The 17,124-nt window shown below is 34.5% G+C and overlaps 1 protein-coding gene across 1 annotated transcript; it reads left to right on the forward strand.

The window, feature by feature from the left end:
* The first annotated feature begins 369 nt into the window (after nt 1–369).
* Nucleotides 370–15,447, forward strand: LOC126832542 (ceramide synthase 2). The gene is made up of 10 exons (XM_056103365.1): nt 370–579; nt 3,073–3,199; nt 3,306–3,412; nt 5,065–5,122; nt 5,340–5,387; nt 8,313–8,405; nt 9,280–9,408; nt 9,517–9,623; nt 10,116–10,272; nt 10,875–15,447. Exons 1-10 carry the CDS (start codon nt 395–397, stop codon nt 11,019–11,021), a joined length of 1,158 nt encoding a protein of 385 aa, XP_055959340.1. The 5' UTR covers nt 370–394; the 3' UTR covers nt 11,022–15,447.
* Nucleotides 15,448–17,124: the final 1,677 nt, after the last annotated feature.

The raw sequence follows: 17,124 nt of genomic DNA on the forward strand, positions 1-17,124 counted from the left end.
GTCTGTTTTTCAGGACGCGAGACTTGGAAGCGTTTTGGGGGACTGTCCCGCCAGATGCGGGACGGGTGGTTGCCCTATCAGCATACCCCTTTCTAACAGATCTAGACACAGGTCTTAGTGATAATGTAAGATCCACTGCGGACCAGTTTGATAGAGAGAAGAGTTTGCCCAAAAGAATTGGTCAATGTATTCCAATATTTTGCCACTAAAATATAGTGATGAAAAGTTTCAATTCTGGTCAGAAAATTTGTATAAAAACAGATACATTAGAATTATTATAAAATTAAGATATATTTCCTTTTAAAAAATTTTTTTTTAATTTTATCCTTTGGAATTTCGTTTTTCGCTTTATTCACCGGTTGTCAATCAAGTGCATTCTTGTTTTGGGTACAACATGGAGGATTTTCTGCTAAGAATTTACAATTATGTTTGGGATTCATATTTTTGGTTGCCTGAAGGAATGTCATGGAGAGATTTAGAAAGCAAAGATCCAAATATTTACTACGGACGGGCAAAAGATATCCATTGGTGTGTTGTGGTGGGATTGTGTTTTCTCGTAATACGTTATCTCTATGAAAAGTGAGTGTTTTTTTTTTATCTTCTAATCTTCCTCCCTGACAGGAGCCTGAGGAGGAGTCTCTGACGTCTCTGACATACCGATTAACGTTAACTTTAGTTAGTTGAATAGAAATGAACACGTTTCAATCTTTGTTTTTAAAGACAAATTTAGTTTTAGTCCTAGACTATCCAAAAACAACTACACAGAGGTTAGAATTCAGAACTGTATCGAGCTTCGAGGATTAGAAAGAAAAATGGTGGACAGTCTGAAAACAGTCCCAAATGCATGTTTAGCCCAATAAATATCGAATATGATATGAGTAGGCCTATATTCTTCACCCCTCACCTCAGGCAGATTACAATCTTCAGGATATCCGCGCAGAATGGACGCCGCACACGCCGATTGTATTCTGCGCGTATCAAGCTAGTGCACGGATTGCCAACTTTGTGCTGATTACCGTACTCCTCGATGTTTTTAAGGATCAGAGTATGCCCCATGGAGGATCTGTCCACTATCGACTTTGTACTGTTACATAATGATTTTTTAAATAATTTTCAATATCACTGCATAATTAGCGTGTCTGCTATGAATAAGATTTAAGTTTGAGTCCGCAAATTAATTTCGCGATACGTCAACTGATCGTACGTGGCTGGATGTCCAAAAATATTTGCTTTCATTACCGTAAACTTCAATGTTAGTTAAGTATAGTTGAAATGAACACATTTTAATAACAAACAGTGGACAGATTTTTAAATATTATATCAAGTGCAATCTACGTGTTTCTGAATTCTGGCTGCATGGACATACATCCTCAGGTGGGCCCAATTTTTTCAAAGGATTGTTGGGCTGTGACGCCGCAAAAAAGTTGGTCAGTTCCCATTAAAATATATTATTGTATACAACTCCAGATAAATATATTATTGTATACAACTCCAGATAAATATATTATTGTATACAACTCCAGATAAATATACCCTTTGAAGATTTTGATGAAATCGATGGTTTCAGGCAGTGGCATGCTAGCAATAAAATAATAGAATCTTCTTCCTTTAAGATAATCAACTATGCGATCATACTTTTCTTTTTGCATCACCTTGATCATATTTATACCTGTAAACTGATCTATGGTGAAAATCGAGTAGGATTAGGCAGATTATTAGTGTGTGAAGTAGCTTTATTTATCATCCTTTTCCACCTGAGGTGATTACAAGGTGATTAGCGAAAAATTGAACGTATTAGTGAAATATTTAAATATATGTACAGAACAAATGAAACATTTAATGACGGGGGTAGATTATCAGTGCGGTAATCCATTAGATATACCCTGCACAGAGTTCACTCCACGCGTGCAAGTTAATCAACAAAAATTAGACGGAGATTCGTGCATGCGTGGGGGTAATCTGTCCGCGAAGGGCAGTCTGCGCTCAACATAAACAAAGGTAGCCTGGCAACAAAACACATGCCCACCAACAGCAAAGACATCTGAATAAACGTAATTGACTATTACTATTTAAATTTTTCTCTTACCGCCAGTGGCAGATTAAACTTGTATGGGACCCTTGGCTGGAATCCATGACAACTCGGACCAAAGACCACTCAGACCAAGACACCAACGCAGATTCAATTTATATGTCAGTAAGATATATAGATGGATTTATTTAGCACCAACACACCTTGGGTGCTTTCCTGCAAAGACATTTTGTCTTACTCAAAAGCTGGATCAAGCCTATTTTTGCTGGCTTCTTCTAACAAGTTTCTTTGGATACACTTGTCAGCGATATCACCCCAGGTGGAAGTGGACGTTAAATACATGTACGTACATGTACAACCTCTTTAAAACCCACATGTATGTAGGTCTACTGTATTTAATCTTTAATTTTTTCTCTCTCTAATTATAAATTATTGTTGAATTAATTTACAAGATTTTAATGACATACATAGATTGTACTGACATACCGTACATACATATCTGGTAAATCTAAAATTGTTATTTCTAAGCCAGATATCAGGTAAATCTAAAATTGTTATTTCTAAGCCTGATGAAATGATGTGATGGTGACACAGTGAGTTGACTGTATCCCATGCCACAAGTTCAGTAGAATATAAACGTATAGAGTCCTATCTCACTGTTTTAATGTATAATGTTCTTCTTTGGGGTTTTTATATTTGACTGGTGAACTGAAAAGACATCTCTTTAATTTGCAAAAGTCAAAAATTGCTTTCCTGAAAAATCCCCCCAGTTTTTACAGTGTGAGAGAATTGGTAAATAAGGAGACTGATTCTTTAGATTGATAAGGCAGAGAGTGCTACTTTACACGATTTATTGTCTGTATTGCCGAGACTTCATTGTAACATAGTAACACAATTATGCAGTCGTATGCAAATTATTGGTAGCAATTTTCAAATGAAATGTGCTGGGTAACAAAAATTGGTGTAACTGGGGGGAAAATATTTAGATGAGGTAATTAATCTTTTTTTGTTTGTATAACTAGTTCATTATTTTTCATCTTTAGAGTTTTTGTAACACCGATTGCAAGATGGATTGGAATAAAAGAAAGAAAACGAAGAGTGAAACCAAACTCTGCTTTAGAATCTGCTTTTCTTAAATATAATATAAAGTTACCTGAATCTGTACTGAAGGTTAGTATATATATATATAGATATATACCTGGACAGATTAGATGAAAAAGATAGTAATATATTCACGAAGCTCATGTACTACATTATACTTTATTCTTTATTTCAGGGATTATCCAAACAGACAGATATGAGAGAACAAGACATACAGAAATGGATGATGATTCGCAGAAGACAAAATAATCCAACAGCTATGGATAAATTTTGTGAATGCAGGTAGATATTTGATTGCTGTGTGTGTGAATGCAGGTAGATATTTGATTGCTCTGTATGTGAATGCAGGTAGAAATTTGATTGCTCTGTATGTGAATACAGGTAGATATTTGATTGCTGTGTGTGTGAATGCAGGTAGATATTTGATTGCTGTGTGTGTGAATGCAGGTAGATATTTGATTGCTGTGTGTGTGAGAGTAATTTATGATTAGTGAACCCTCTCTCCATAACTCACACGTTAGTGCTTGAAACAAAGTTTAGTAAAGGCTATCCGATGAAATTTCCCATAGAAATCTAACTTTAATGTACTCATACATATTTCAGCGCTTTTGGATAATGTGTTCAGGCTTATTGCTCTTATTCAATTTCCATCAAAAGTTAATTTGTACAATGTGGGCAGTGTGATGAAATTGAATTTCAACAGTTTCAATTAATTTTATTTAGAGTTGTTATTACTTAGTACAACACTGTAGCAAGCTGTAGCGATCAAAGGTTATGTGCATTGGTCTGATCAGTGCTTCTAAGAATCTAAAGCCTAGCTTATGTCGCCCTATGATGCGATAAAACTGACGGAGACTCGAAATCGGCGACTAGTTTACGATCAAGTGGAACTGATCAGTCGTGACTATGAGGACGATCTGAGCGCTCTTATGACTGGTGTAAGTCGCACATGTTCTACTCTACGACTGGAGACAACTAGTTGTCCCTAGTCGCAAGCTACATGAGCGCACCTATGACGTGTTAGGACATATACTCGCCTCAAAATACATACCCCCGATTTCGACCCACCCCCTGCTGCAGACGAGATATAGCCCTTCAACGATTGGGTACATTTCACTATGCGAAAAGTGGTATCCAGAAAACGCCCCCCAGCGGCTAAAGACTGTGATATTGGGTCGGTCTTTCATGTTGGGTTTTTAGGGGCCGACCCCCACTATCCATCCACAATCGGACATAATCACTAACCTGATACTTTTAGTAGAATTTGATAGCTGAAAAATGACAAATTTTCACCGAAAATTCGCCAAAAATGGCTAAAAATCGACATAGGGCCATATCTAAGAGGGGGTTAATATTTGGGGTCGGCCATTTTGGCTTTTTGCATGTTGGGATGGGGTGACTTTATGACCTGAGTAAGAATGAATTTGGCCGACCCCCACCTTATCACTTTCTGCATGGTTTTCTCGCGGACCGACACTTAAATATTTCGACAAACATTTTTCTAGTAATGACAACTAAGATTTTAATAGAGTATAGTTGTGCTCTTAAGGGGACATAACTACCTTCAAAGTTGGAAATTCAGGATTTTTTGACAGCGGAGGTTATTCCATAAGTTAATTGTGCAGTTTTTCGCTCAACCAAGGACTCATTGAAATATAGCCTTTGAATACCATTTTAATGTTTTACAATTAGCTAAGTGAAAAATTTAATATTTTCACTTAACTTAAAAAAAAACCCTTTGAATATGGGCTGTGTACTCTAAAAGTCTTATTTAAATAAATTGTTTTGGGTGGAAACCTTTCTACAAGATAGATAGACTGTTTCGTCACATTTTGACATTTAATTTGCCTAGTTACACAAACTTTTTATTTTCAGAAATCTAATTATTTGTTTTCTTGTGAATAATTCTCACTGTTATTTCTTTCTATTTTCAGTTGGCATTTTTTATTTTATTTAACAATATTTATATATGGTTGTGTTATTCTATACAATGTAAGTATATTTTTTACTGAGGCATGCTTCTTGTTTTTATATTGATCGGATGCAAGACTAGGTCACATTTTCTTGCAATTTGTAGAAATAAATCTCTCAAGTAACTTGTATTCCATATAATTGTGTCATGTGTTCTTCTCATTCTGTTACTAAATGCTGTTTAAACAATCAATATGTTTTAATGATTACATTTTTGAAAACTTTTTATTTTTTACAGAAAGAATGGATGTGGGATTCAAAACTGTTTTGGAAAAATTGGCCTCAGGTTTGTTTCATGCTTTAAGACTTTTTACAAGTTATTATCTAATATTATTCAAGATACATTATGGGAGATTTAGATAAAGAGCTGACAGTTCTCACTATAATAGTTACAAAATAGATAATGTAAAGAGAATATGTTGAAAATTTCAGTCAAATTGCTCATTAGCGATTGAATTTTAGGCCTAGCCTCGATCATCATTAATAAAGTCGGTATAATATAAAAAAAAGTCTTGATAATCCATTTTGACGTTAAATCATCCATCACAAAATGTATTCAAATCCAGTAAACGTCTCAGACTAACGATGCCATCGAGAGTTGATTATGGTCGGGATAAGTTAATTAATGTCTAATTGATAATTTAGATAACATTTCAGGCCTAAATAAAGACCTGCAATAGGCAGATTTACCTCTTGCCTAATGATTAATTTTGTATTATCTATTTGTTAACTATTTAAGCAAGAATGGCCAGCTCTTTATCTAAATCTTACATAATGTATCTTTAATTGGTATATAAACTAGATGAATATATACTCTTCAAAAAAAGTAGGGGATATTCAGAAACAATACAAAACTGCGGAAATGCACTGCTGTTTTTATAAGAGGTAACCAGTGTATGTTAATAACAGGCCAATTGCCTACACATGAACATAAACAGTTCATATGGGCGGCTTATCTGACGGCCCCATTTCAATCGCAAAGAGATACATTGTTAAGAGTGAAAATGGACGTTTTTGATTTTTGTCTTAATGATGAGTAATTGCTAGAATCAATCCTCAGACATTCAGTAATTCGTCGTGGCATGCTCCTAATCAACCGTCCAATCACGATTTGGGGCAATCTGACCCACTCCTCTTGCAGTGCCACGGCCAATTCTTGCAGTGTTGTTGGTTGACGTTGATGTCGACGAACACGTCTCCTGATCATGTCCCAGACATGCTCTATAGGGGAAAGGTCAGGACTCATGGCTGGCCAAGGCATATGGACAATATGGTGACGCTAGAGGTAGTCATTCACGACACGAGCGCAGTGGGCACGGGCATTATCATCTTGAAAGATGAAACGTTGAGCTAAGGGCAGAACTATCGGTGCCAAGATGTGGTCATGGTAGTACACACCAGTGTCCCTACCTTGAACAAAATGCAAGTCCGTTCTGCCAGTCATGGTGATTCCTCCCCACATCATAACAGACAGACGCCCGAATCTCGCTCATTTACACACCTTCAAGCACTAGTACGCCTATCGGTGAAATCCAGAGTAAATCTGGACTCATCAATCAACGATTACCCCAATTTCTACGTTGCCTACACCATTGACGCCTGCAAATGGGCTGCATGTAGCAGATTTCTAATCGTTTGGGGTGTAACTCGAATTCCAGTAACTTGGTACAAGTTTACAGAAAGCTGATTGGTGTTTGTCCTCGATTTCGCAGGATCTGTGTACGAATGTATCGATCCTGGGCTTGTGTAGTGGCTCTAGGACGACCTGAACGATGTCTATGATCAACATTATGTGTTTGTTGGTACTGGTTCCAGTCTGCTGATCACAGACTGTGACACATTAAGCATGTTGGCCACTGCACGCTGTGTAGAACCCATTTGAAGCATGCCAATAGCACGTAGACCTTCATCATGTTGAAGACGTCTCATTACAAATTAAATGTAACACACTAAAGCAAAGATATACTAAACAGTAAATCTTATGCAAGAACCGATAGGAAAGCAAACATGGATAGGATAAACCAACCCGCGGCAGTTTTCATCAACCCTTCCTTGCAGTGTCAAATTTGACAATGAACCCCTCCCACATGTATGGCGCTATTGCGTGTCACACGAGCAGCTCAGTGGTTCTGTTGGGGCAATAAGTTCTTCATCTGTGAACATACTCTCAAAGCATGTCAAGTGTCCATGACTATTTATCATATCACAACCTGCATAGATATTTGCATTTCAATATCCCCTACTTTTTATATGCCCACAGTGAAATGTCACAACCTGCATAGATATTTGCATTTCAATATCCCCTACTTTTTATATGCCCACAGTGAAATGTGGTCGTATATTGTCGTCGCCCCTGTCGGTTCGTCCGTCGGTCCGGCGTCCACAATTGCTTGTGGACACTCTAGAGGCTAAAGTTAATATCCGATTGACTTCAAATTTATACACAGTGTTTAAGGCCATGAGACGAAGAAGCCTATTGATTTTCAGCGATTTCTGATACTTGCTGCCAGAGTTATGGCCCTTGATCACTTCAAAAAATCTCGTGGACGCTCTTGTAGAGGCCAAAGTTAATATCCAATTGACTTTAAATTTATACACAGTGTTTAAGGTCATGAGACGAAGAAGTCTATTCATTTTCAGCGATTTCCTATTGATTTTCAACGATTTCCGATAATTACTGCCAAAGTTATGGCCCTTGATCACTTTGAAAAATCTTGTGACGCTCTAGAGGCTCAAGTTATCATCCGATTGACTTCAGATTGATACACAGAGTTTAAGATCTTGAGACGAACAAGTATATTGATTTTCAATGAATTTTTATGACTTGAACAGCTAAATCCATATTAAAAGTTTTGTATACTAAACGTTAGCATGGTGCAGAACTTTGTAAAAAACAAACATATTCTAATAGTTTTCTGATAATTACTTCATAAGTTGTTACTCTTAATCAGATTTTATTGTATTATAAATATTTCATTACCGAAAAAAGTACAAATATGCAACAACACTTGTTGACTGCCCGGACGATTTAGCTGCTGTGGGCGTATGTTTCGTTGCCTGGCAACCTATCTTTTTGAAGAGTATAGATGAGTTTATAAAATTGATGTACAGGGTAAGGACTACTGTGGAAACCTTAATAATGAAATAGAAGACAGATGTACTAACCCATGGATACAATGAACAGTGATAGAAATGATTATGTTTATTTCAGCCAGTAACTAATGATGTTTATTGGTATTATTTGATAGAGATGGGATTCTATTGGTCCTTGGTATTTACATTATTTACCGATGTTAAAAGAAAGGTAATTTTTAAAATATTTTACAATCACGAAATTTATTTAGGTATCAATTTGTCTTTAGAGAAATGTTTATGCTTATTTCTATGTAGGGGGTTGGATGGCTGAATGGTTAGCACATACACGCTGTATCATAAGGTCTGTCATTGAGTCAACTGGCGTGGTTTTGACTCCCCAGTTGTATGTGATAAGGAGTTGAGTCGCCTGTCCAACCTCGTGGGTTTTTTCTGGGTCCTCCAGTTTCCTCCCACTGCTAAAGATCCCTATGCACAAGCGAATTATTAAAATAAAATAGAACCATGTGTTAGTTCCGAAATGACCTAGTTTGTGTTGAGTGAACGTTAAACCCCATTTCTTCTTCTTATTTCTATGTCTATTTTCAAGAAATTTAGTAGCATTTTTTAAAAAAAAATTAAAACATAGAATTTACACAACAATTGTTGATTTTGGTTTGCAAATTCAAAATTAGAACTGAACATTAAAAATGAGCACCATTGTAATTTTTTAAAATTTTTATTAGTGCCATTGATTTATACCTAATTCTACTTATGTTGTGTGTAGCGTTTTGTGATTTTATGTAAGACACTAAATCGAAAATAAATGGTTAATTTTATTATATTAAACACTGGCGCCAACATGAAATATCTTAACCAAATATATGTATAGACAGCAAACATAGAACTAGTATTATAACCAAGACAGCAAACATAGAACTAGTATTATAACCAAGACAGCAAACATAGAACTAGTATTATAACCAACAGCAAACATAGAACTTGTATTATAACCAACAGCAAACATAGAACTAGTATTATAACCAACAGCAAACATAGAACTAGTATTATAACCAACTACATTATACTTTTCTTATATTTTTCAGGATTTTTATGAAATGGTGATACATCATTTTGCTACTTTGACATTGACATATTTATCATGGGTTTTATGTTTTTCACGTGTTGGATCGTATATTTTAGTTCTACATGATGCAGCTGATTGGTGGTTGGCTGTAAGTATACTCTACCATTTATAGTCTACTAACTTGAGAAATGACATGGCCTAATTTTATCAATGTGTTTCTAGTCACCTAGTTTATGTAAAGTTATTTTTCTTGTAGCTGGCTAAATTGGCTAAATACAGTAATCATCAAACTGTCTGTGAAGGTGCCTTTACTATGTTTGCTGTAGTGTGGATAATTACTAGAACTGGTATATATCCATATATGTAAGTTATTTATAGCAATCTCTGTCTTCATATTCTATACATTAAATTAGATAAACAAAAGAAACACTAATACCCTCTTCTTCTTCAAGGTAATAAATAAAACATTTAAAAATAATCTCTAAGGAAACAGAAATGAGAACTATGACGAAGAGTGCTGGAACCAAGAGTGTGTGAAGAGGGAAAAGTAACAAAAATTTTTGAAAAAAAAGTCTAAAAAGTGCCATACAGTTTGACCGTATGACATTATTTATTTGGTTAATCATTCAGCGTCGCTGTTCCAAGTGGCTATTTGGATATACAACTCTCGCTTTGTTTTGTTTGCTTTATCTGCAATGCATACTTACATTTACAAGCACTACTCAATATAAAAAGAGGAAACTGTATATTTTATTTTGACTAACAATCATGTCCTCGTATCTCTAGGATTGTCAATAAGTAGTATAAACTATTGATACAGGAATAGTCTCTGATATCTGTTTTCTTATTTTTCAGTCCATTAGCCAGTTCTATGTTTGAGTTAAATATTTATATTAAACCTTTCATGATGCATAGAGTGTTTTTATGTTTGCTGGTATTACTACAAATTCTACATGTTATGTGGACGTTTTTTATTCTTCGTGTTTGTGTTCAGAAGATGAACAGTGGACAGGTATGTGATCAAATAGTTTTAATACTTGGTAGGTTACAGTAACTTGCCAATAGTTAATAATAGAAAAATACAATTCATTTCCTGTCACGTGATGAGGGTATTATCAAAAACCTGTTGGGGAATACTCGATCGAACATTTCAAAATTGAATTCTCTCCGGGATCTGGGCTACAATGCATGTGACATGTGCCATGTGACATGTGTCATGTGCCATGTGCATAAGAAAATATCTCAACCTATAGCTGAAACATATTGGTTGATTTTAATTACATCATGACTCCCACCACCTCGGGACTGACAGGACCATAGGTCTTTTTCAAAGGAAGTAACTGTTCTTTATTACCATATTAAACAATTATTAATATCTGTGACCTGTCTTCTCAAACATGTCGAAAGTTTCTCTTAAAATTACTTCTAAAGTTTGTACCTGGATTGTAAATAAATACAAAAGTTGTATAGATATTTGGTGAAAGAAGGTAGACATTATAGTTGCAGGTAATAAGATCACTATTGAACTATCTATTAAAGGTAAGCACTCAATATAATTAATTAATCACTTTCGTAGTTCATATTTTTACGGAAATGTTTTGTCTTTGATTGTAGCTTCAGAGAGATTCCCGAAGTGATTCAGAGAGTATCGAAACAAGTGAAGGAGAGGAGGAAATTAATGGCCATGCCCCAAACCACACGAATCCTGATGTAGCTCAAGTGACACGCAGATCAAAGAGATTAGCCAATATTACATCTTGATCTTAATCCAACATGTTTAATTAAGGGTATTATTTTTTTGTACCTGTTTGGGTTTTTTTTGACATTGTTATTGCTTGATATTTCACAATATTCTGTCAGAATTCACAACATTAAACAACTATCTTACAGAACGTAACCTTATTTAATTTGGATTGAAATATGAAAGTTTTGTTATGATATGGTTTTTATACGCCCACATTTTCATGTGGACGTATATTGTCGTCGCCCCTGTCCGTCCGTCCGTCCACGATTTGTTTGTGGACTCTCTACAGGTCACAATTCTTGTCCGATTTTGACGTAACTTGAAATATAGGTTTATCTCCAAAAGATCTCAGCTGCTTACGATATTGGCATGTATCGGATCGAAACTTCATTGATTATAGCCCCTGTTTGTACGTTAAAATCACGTTTTTAACTTGTGGACCCCATAGGGGTCACAATTTTTATCCGATTTTGTTGAAACTTGACATGTAAGTTTATAACCCAAAGATCTCAGTTCCTTTCGATATTCGTGCATACTGGACCGTAACTTCCTGAATTATGGCCCCTGAATGTACGAAAAATCGCGTTTTTAGCTTGTGGACCCTATAGAGGTCATAATTTTTATCTGATTTAAAAAACGTATTATTATATCACCGTTGCACCCTAAGGAAGGTTGAGTTCAAATTTGGGGAAAATCGGACCAAAATTGCCGGACAAAATGGCCGCCGTTTGTACACGAATAGTGTAAAAATAGGGTAAATCAAGGTTGTGGACCCTGTATGGGTCACAATTTTAATTCGATTTTGATGAAACTTGAAATGCATGTTTGTAACCTAAAGATCTTGGTTCCTTTCGATATTGTCGCATATCGGATTGTAACTTCCTGAATTATGGCCCTCGATTATACGAAAAATTGTTTTTTTTTGGCTTGTGGACCCTTTATAGGTTATGATTTTTATCTGATTTAAAAAACGTATTATTATATCACCGTTACACCCTAAGGAAGGTTGAGTTCGAATTTGGGGAAAATCGGACCAAAATTGTCGGACAAAATGGCCGCCGTTAGTACGCGAATAGTGTAAAAATAGGGTAAATCAAGGTTGTGGACCCTGTATGGGTCACAATTTTAATTTGATTTTGATGAAACTTGAAAAGCATGTTTATAACCTAAAGATCTTGGTTCCTTTCGATATTGTCGCATATCGGATCGTAACTTCCTGAATTATGGCCCCTGATTGTACGCAAAATCGCCTTTTTTAGCTTGTGGTCCCTCTGGAGGTCACAATTATTATCCGATTTAAAAAAACCTTTGATTATATCACTGTTACACCGTAATGAAGGTTGAGTTCAAATTTCGTGAAAATAGGACCAAAATTGCCGGACAAAATGGCCGCCGCTTGTATGCGAATAGTGTAAAAATATGGTATATGTCAAGGTTGTGGACCCTGTAGAGGTCGCAATTTTAATTTGATTTTGATGAAACTTGAAATGCATGTTTATAACCTAAAGATCTTGGTTCCTTTCGATATTGTCGCATATCGGATCGTAACTTCATGAATTATGGCCCCTGATTATACGAAAAATCGCCTCTTTTAGCTTGTGGTCCCACTGAAGGTCACACTTATTATCTGATTTTGAAAATCGTTTGAATATATCACCGTAACACCATAATAAAGGTTGAGTTCAAATTTCCTGAAAATCAAACCAAAACTGCCGGACAAAGTGGCTGCCGCTTGTATGCGAAAGGTGTAAAAATATGGTATATCAAGGTTGTGGACCCTGTAGAGGTTACAATTTTAATCCGATTTTGATGAAACTTGAAATGTATGTTTATAACCCAAAGATCTTGGTTCCTTTCAATATTTGCACATATCGAATTGTAACTTCATGAATTATGGCCCTTGATTGTAGGAAAAATCACTTTCTTTTTAGCTTGTTCTCTATCCATCTCTCAAAAATGTGGGCGTATCCTGCCTGGCAGCCGCTGGGTTTTTTTTGTAATTTCTCTTAGATTCATTCAGTAGACATGTAATAAATCAACTCTATAGACAAAAGTATTTATCTCGATATTTTATAATAAATCAAAAAAGGTGTAAAATTTAAAATTAACAAGATTAAAATGTTTTTGTAAGGTATGTTCTGTGATAGTCAAATGATTCTTTAAATGTAAATGCACTTCAAAAACTTAATATATCTATCGGTAGTGTACAATATACGGCAGTCAAAGATCTTCCAGTTTTTGCATTTTCTAAGGTACTTATAATTGGTAATAGTGACAAGAAATATATAAAAAAAAGTGTTAATTATCCTTTAATTAGTGTTACATTTTCTTGGTTGGACAGATGTTTGAATCAAACAATCTTTCAAGCTGACGTTCGGTTTATTTCAAGAAGAAATCTCTTCTATTGTACTTTTCTGTTGAGATCAAATAGTAGATAATGCTAGAAGTAAAGTTTATTTTTTCACTTGTTTCATTTGTATATAAAATATTTGTATATAGAAATCATTCTTGCTCTTTATTAAAACTTCATAATATTTGCCAGTAAAAATAGACTTGTTTTTTTCTCTATAAAAATATTGAGCTATTTATTACTCACTGTTTGTAATTATAAATTATAATTAATTACAAAAAATAGTTGGTTAATATTCTTGGTTTAAATTATAGTTACTTATAAGAAATAGTTGGTTGTTAATATTTATGACTTGGTTGTTGTTAAAATAGTGATTAATTAGAGGTAAAATCAATATAACCAGTCCCGACACAAGATTAAATATTACTAGAATAAATCTTAAAGGCCTATTATTACTTCATGCACTTTAAAATCAGTGGCATTTTCCTGGAAAAAAATAATATTAAAATGGACTTGTCTCAAAATATTCTTATAAATGTTATATTTTAATTTTCTTACAATTTTAACATTTGTTTTCAAATCCAAAGACTGCTTTATTAAGTTTCATTAAAATCTTTTTCTATTTGTATTTTTACAGAATTAAATTATGTAATGAGGTTGTGATTTGTACAACATGCAAGCAATCATTTTGTATATTTGGTAATAAGATAATTAGGAAAGTAAAAAATATGAGATCATTTTGTATATTTGGTGATAAGAAAAAGTCAATCATGAAATTACTGCAAGGGAACCAACTTATTATAGTATGAAATTAAATAATAACCATTTAAAAATTTTAATAATACATGAAATGAACATGAGTTGAGATATTTAAATTAACAAGGTTATTTATAATGTTGCAGTTTAATCTATTTATTAGATGTCTACACAAAATTCTATGTGAAATATATGTGCCTTTATTGATATTTTTGAAAAAGTAGTTTTATTTAACAAAGGCGTAAAAAATACCCTCAAATGACACCTATTTTTATATCTATCCTGTAAATTAAAAAGTTATCCCAAGTGTGTGATCGGTCAATTCTCATCTCATCCTGCAATATAACTTACTATTTTGCTTAATCGTGTTTTTAGAATGAAGGCCATTTGATAGAAAAATATTTACCTAAAAACAATTATTTGGAAAGATATGTCGCTGTTTAACTTGATAGACACATTGCGCTATATTACCTGTAGTTCATCATATGTCGCTGTTTAACTTGATAGACACATTGCGCTATATTACCTGTAGTTCATCATATGTCGCTGTTTAACTTGATAGACACATTGCGCTATATTACTTGTAGTTCATCATATGTCGCTGTTTAACTTGATAGACACATTGCGCTATATTACCTGTAGTTCATCATATGTCGCTGTTTAACTTGATAGACACATTGCGCTATATTACCTGTAGTTGATGATCTGAAAAACTAACATTAACATCTCAATAAGTCATATGAAAGTCATGAAGGTAGCTGTGTAAAAATTATGTATATGGTCAACTGTTTTATCAGTTATTTAATTTTACTTTAAAATAGCATACATATACCAATAAACAAGGCGTTACATGAGACTAGATTCATTGGCCTAAAAGAATCTGGAAGTTATATCTGATTGGTTAAACAAACAATTCTCCACCAATGAGTGATTATTTTCATGCTGTGTATTTGTGAATGAGGTTATTGTGATGTTAGATATATAAGGCGTGTAAATCCTGATGATCCTAGTCCAATAAACATTCCTCTCGTACCATCATTGGACTTGGATGGATGTATAAACTAACTGCCCTTTATCACTGTGTCTAGTTTATCAAACAAAAGAGCAGGGCTTTTTATTTTCTAATTATTTTGTATAAGTTTAGTACAGTATAGTCTAGTTGGTGCTGCCGTGCCATTAAATGCCATTTTATTATTTTATATCTGATAAAATGTTCAATTGAAATACACTTGTACAGATGAGATTTGCTGTCATGAATGATATAAGTTTATGTATGTAGTATATTAAATCTGATTGGTTGTAAATATAAATCAACACAATAAAATCTTTATACATCAGCACATTATTTATTTTACTCTGTCCATTTTTATACGCCCACATTTCAGTGTGTGCATGTGCATATTATGTGTCACTCTGTAGGTCGATCCTGGAGGATTCGTTTTAAATTTGTTGTAAAGCATTGTGGTCATGAAAGGATGGAACCCTGTCCATAATTTGTGTTCTTCCATCTTTTATACCAGAGTTATGCCCCACTTTCCCAAAACCTTGTAAATGCGATTGCATGTTTCATGTTCCTGAAGTAACGACTTGCAAGTTTTACAACGTCTAGCCGTTGCTAGATTAGTCTGAAATTCTCAAACTTTTAGGTACATTATCTCCCTTTACCACAGGCATGATTCAAACACATAACGAAATAGATTCGTTTAGTAGAATGAGCTTGATTTTGGTGCATATCTGACCCTTTGTTCTGGAGTTCAGCCACAATTTTATCCGACTCTATGTGTGTGAGAAATAGCTTTATTTAATGTCCGCTTCCACTGAAGTGATATCGCCTACAATGTCTGATTCCAATATGTTAATGATCAAAAGGCTGCCATAAAATGTAATTATTTTGTTTACTTACCATATGAATTGACTCATTAAACATTCAACTATATTTTATACATATAAAATCTTAATTTCAGAAGTATAGAAAAATTATACTTTTAGATTTTCTTACATTTTATGGTTACATAACATATATATGGATCAAAAGCAAGAAAACGTGAAAGAACAGTGTTTTTACAAACTTAATATATGCCTGTACATACTAACATAGTTCATAACTTATTCAAAATAATATTGTGCTGTAATAAATGGCGAAATGACTTCATTAAATTTGAATCACAAAAGTAGCAACTGCTAGTAAGGTGATAATTTTCAGGCAAAAACTCAATAAGATTTTGTATGTTTTAGATGGCACCATTTGTTCGTTTTAGGCTCCTAGGTATTTTCAGGTGTGTTTGCACCCAATGAGTATAAATATTGGAATTGTTGGCGAGGTAGGAAAATACACACAATGAGTTGTGCCCAGAGTTTCCAACTCATATTTTATCAGCCGGTCATTGTTCATACGGGGAAAGTGGTACTATTTTTAGAACATAATTTAATTAGAAGCCACAAGACAACATGCTATTGGAATGGCTATCGGGTTTAATTGGGTCAAGGACAGTCACACTGAAATTCAATCTCACCTCTGTAACACTATTAGTGTATAACAGAAGATCGGTTTCGTAAATATATGGTTTATTTACAACGGGAAAAGAATATCAAACATCTACATAATTACAACAGCAATACAGGTCCTAAAACTATACAAGAACTAGTCTACGACAGGAACACATCTAACAATCTTGAATCAACCATTCCGCCCCTCTGCCAAGGCAGCGGCTGAACTCGGGTGAGTCCATACACTCGTCCAACCCTTTCCTCTCCTCTCGGCTCCTCTCTCCTAACTGTCAGCGAACTCCTCAATATATACCCTTGCACACATGGTCATACATGCAATTGTCTCTTTTATCTCGTCACGGCATGCCTACTGACCAATGCATATTCCTTTGAAGTAAAGCGGAGCGTGTGTAAAGACCACACGTAGTTTGTAAAGAACATACTGAATCAATTAGATGTTTAATAAGCTCGTGCTTAACAGAAGTTTATATAGAGGTGAAAGTCAAAAATCATATATTGTTAAAACT

The sequence above is a fragment of the Patella vulgata genome, chromosome 9, assembly GCF_932274485.2.
Source record: "Patella vulgata chromosome 9, xgPatVulg1.2, whole genome shotgun sequence".
Lineage (NCBI taxonomy): Eukaryota > Metazoa > Mollusca > Gastropoda > Patellidae > Patella > Patella vulgata.

Excerpts from the sequence above, each read along its gene's own strand:
- LOC126832542 (XM_056103365.1), top strand. The coding sequence starts at position 395 with ATGGAGGATTTTCTGCTAAGAATTTACAATTATGTTTGGGATTCATAT. Across the intron at positions 3,200-3,305 it reads TACCTGAATCTGTACTGAAG|GGATTATCCAAACAGACAGA; the intron begins GTTAGTATATAT and ends TCTTTATTTCAG. Across the intron at positions 5,123-5,339 it reads GTTGTGTTATTCTATACAAT|AAAGAATGGATGTGGGATTC; the intron begins GTAAGTATATTT and ends TATTTTTTACAG.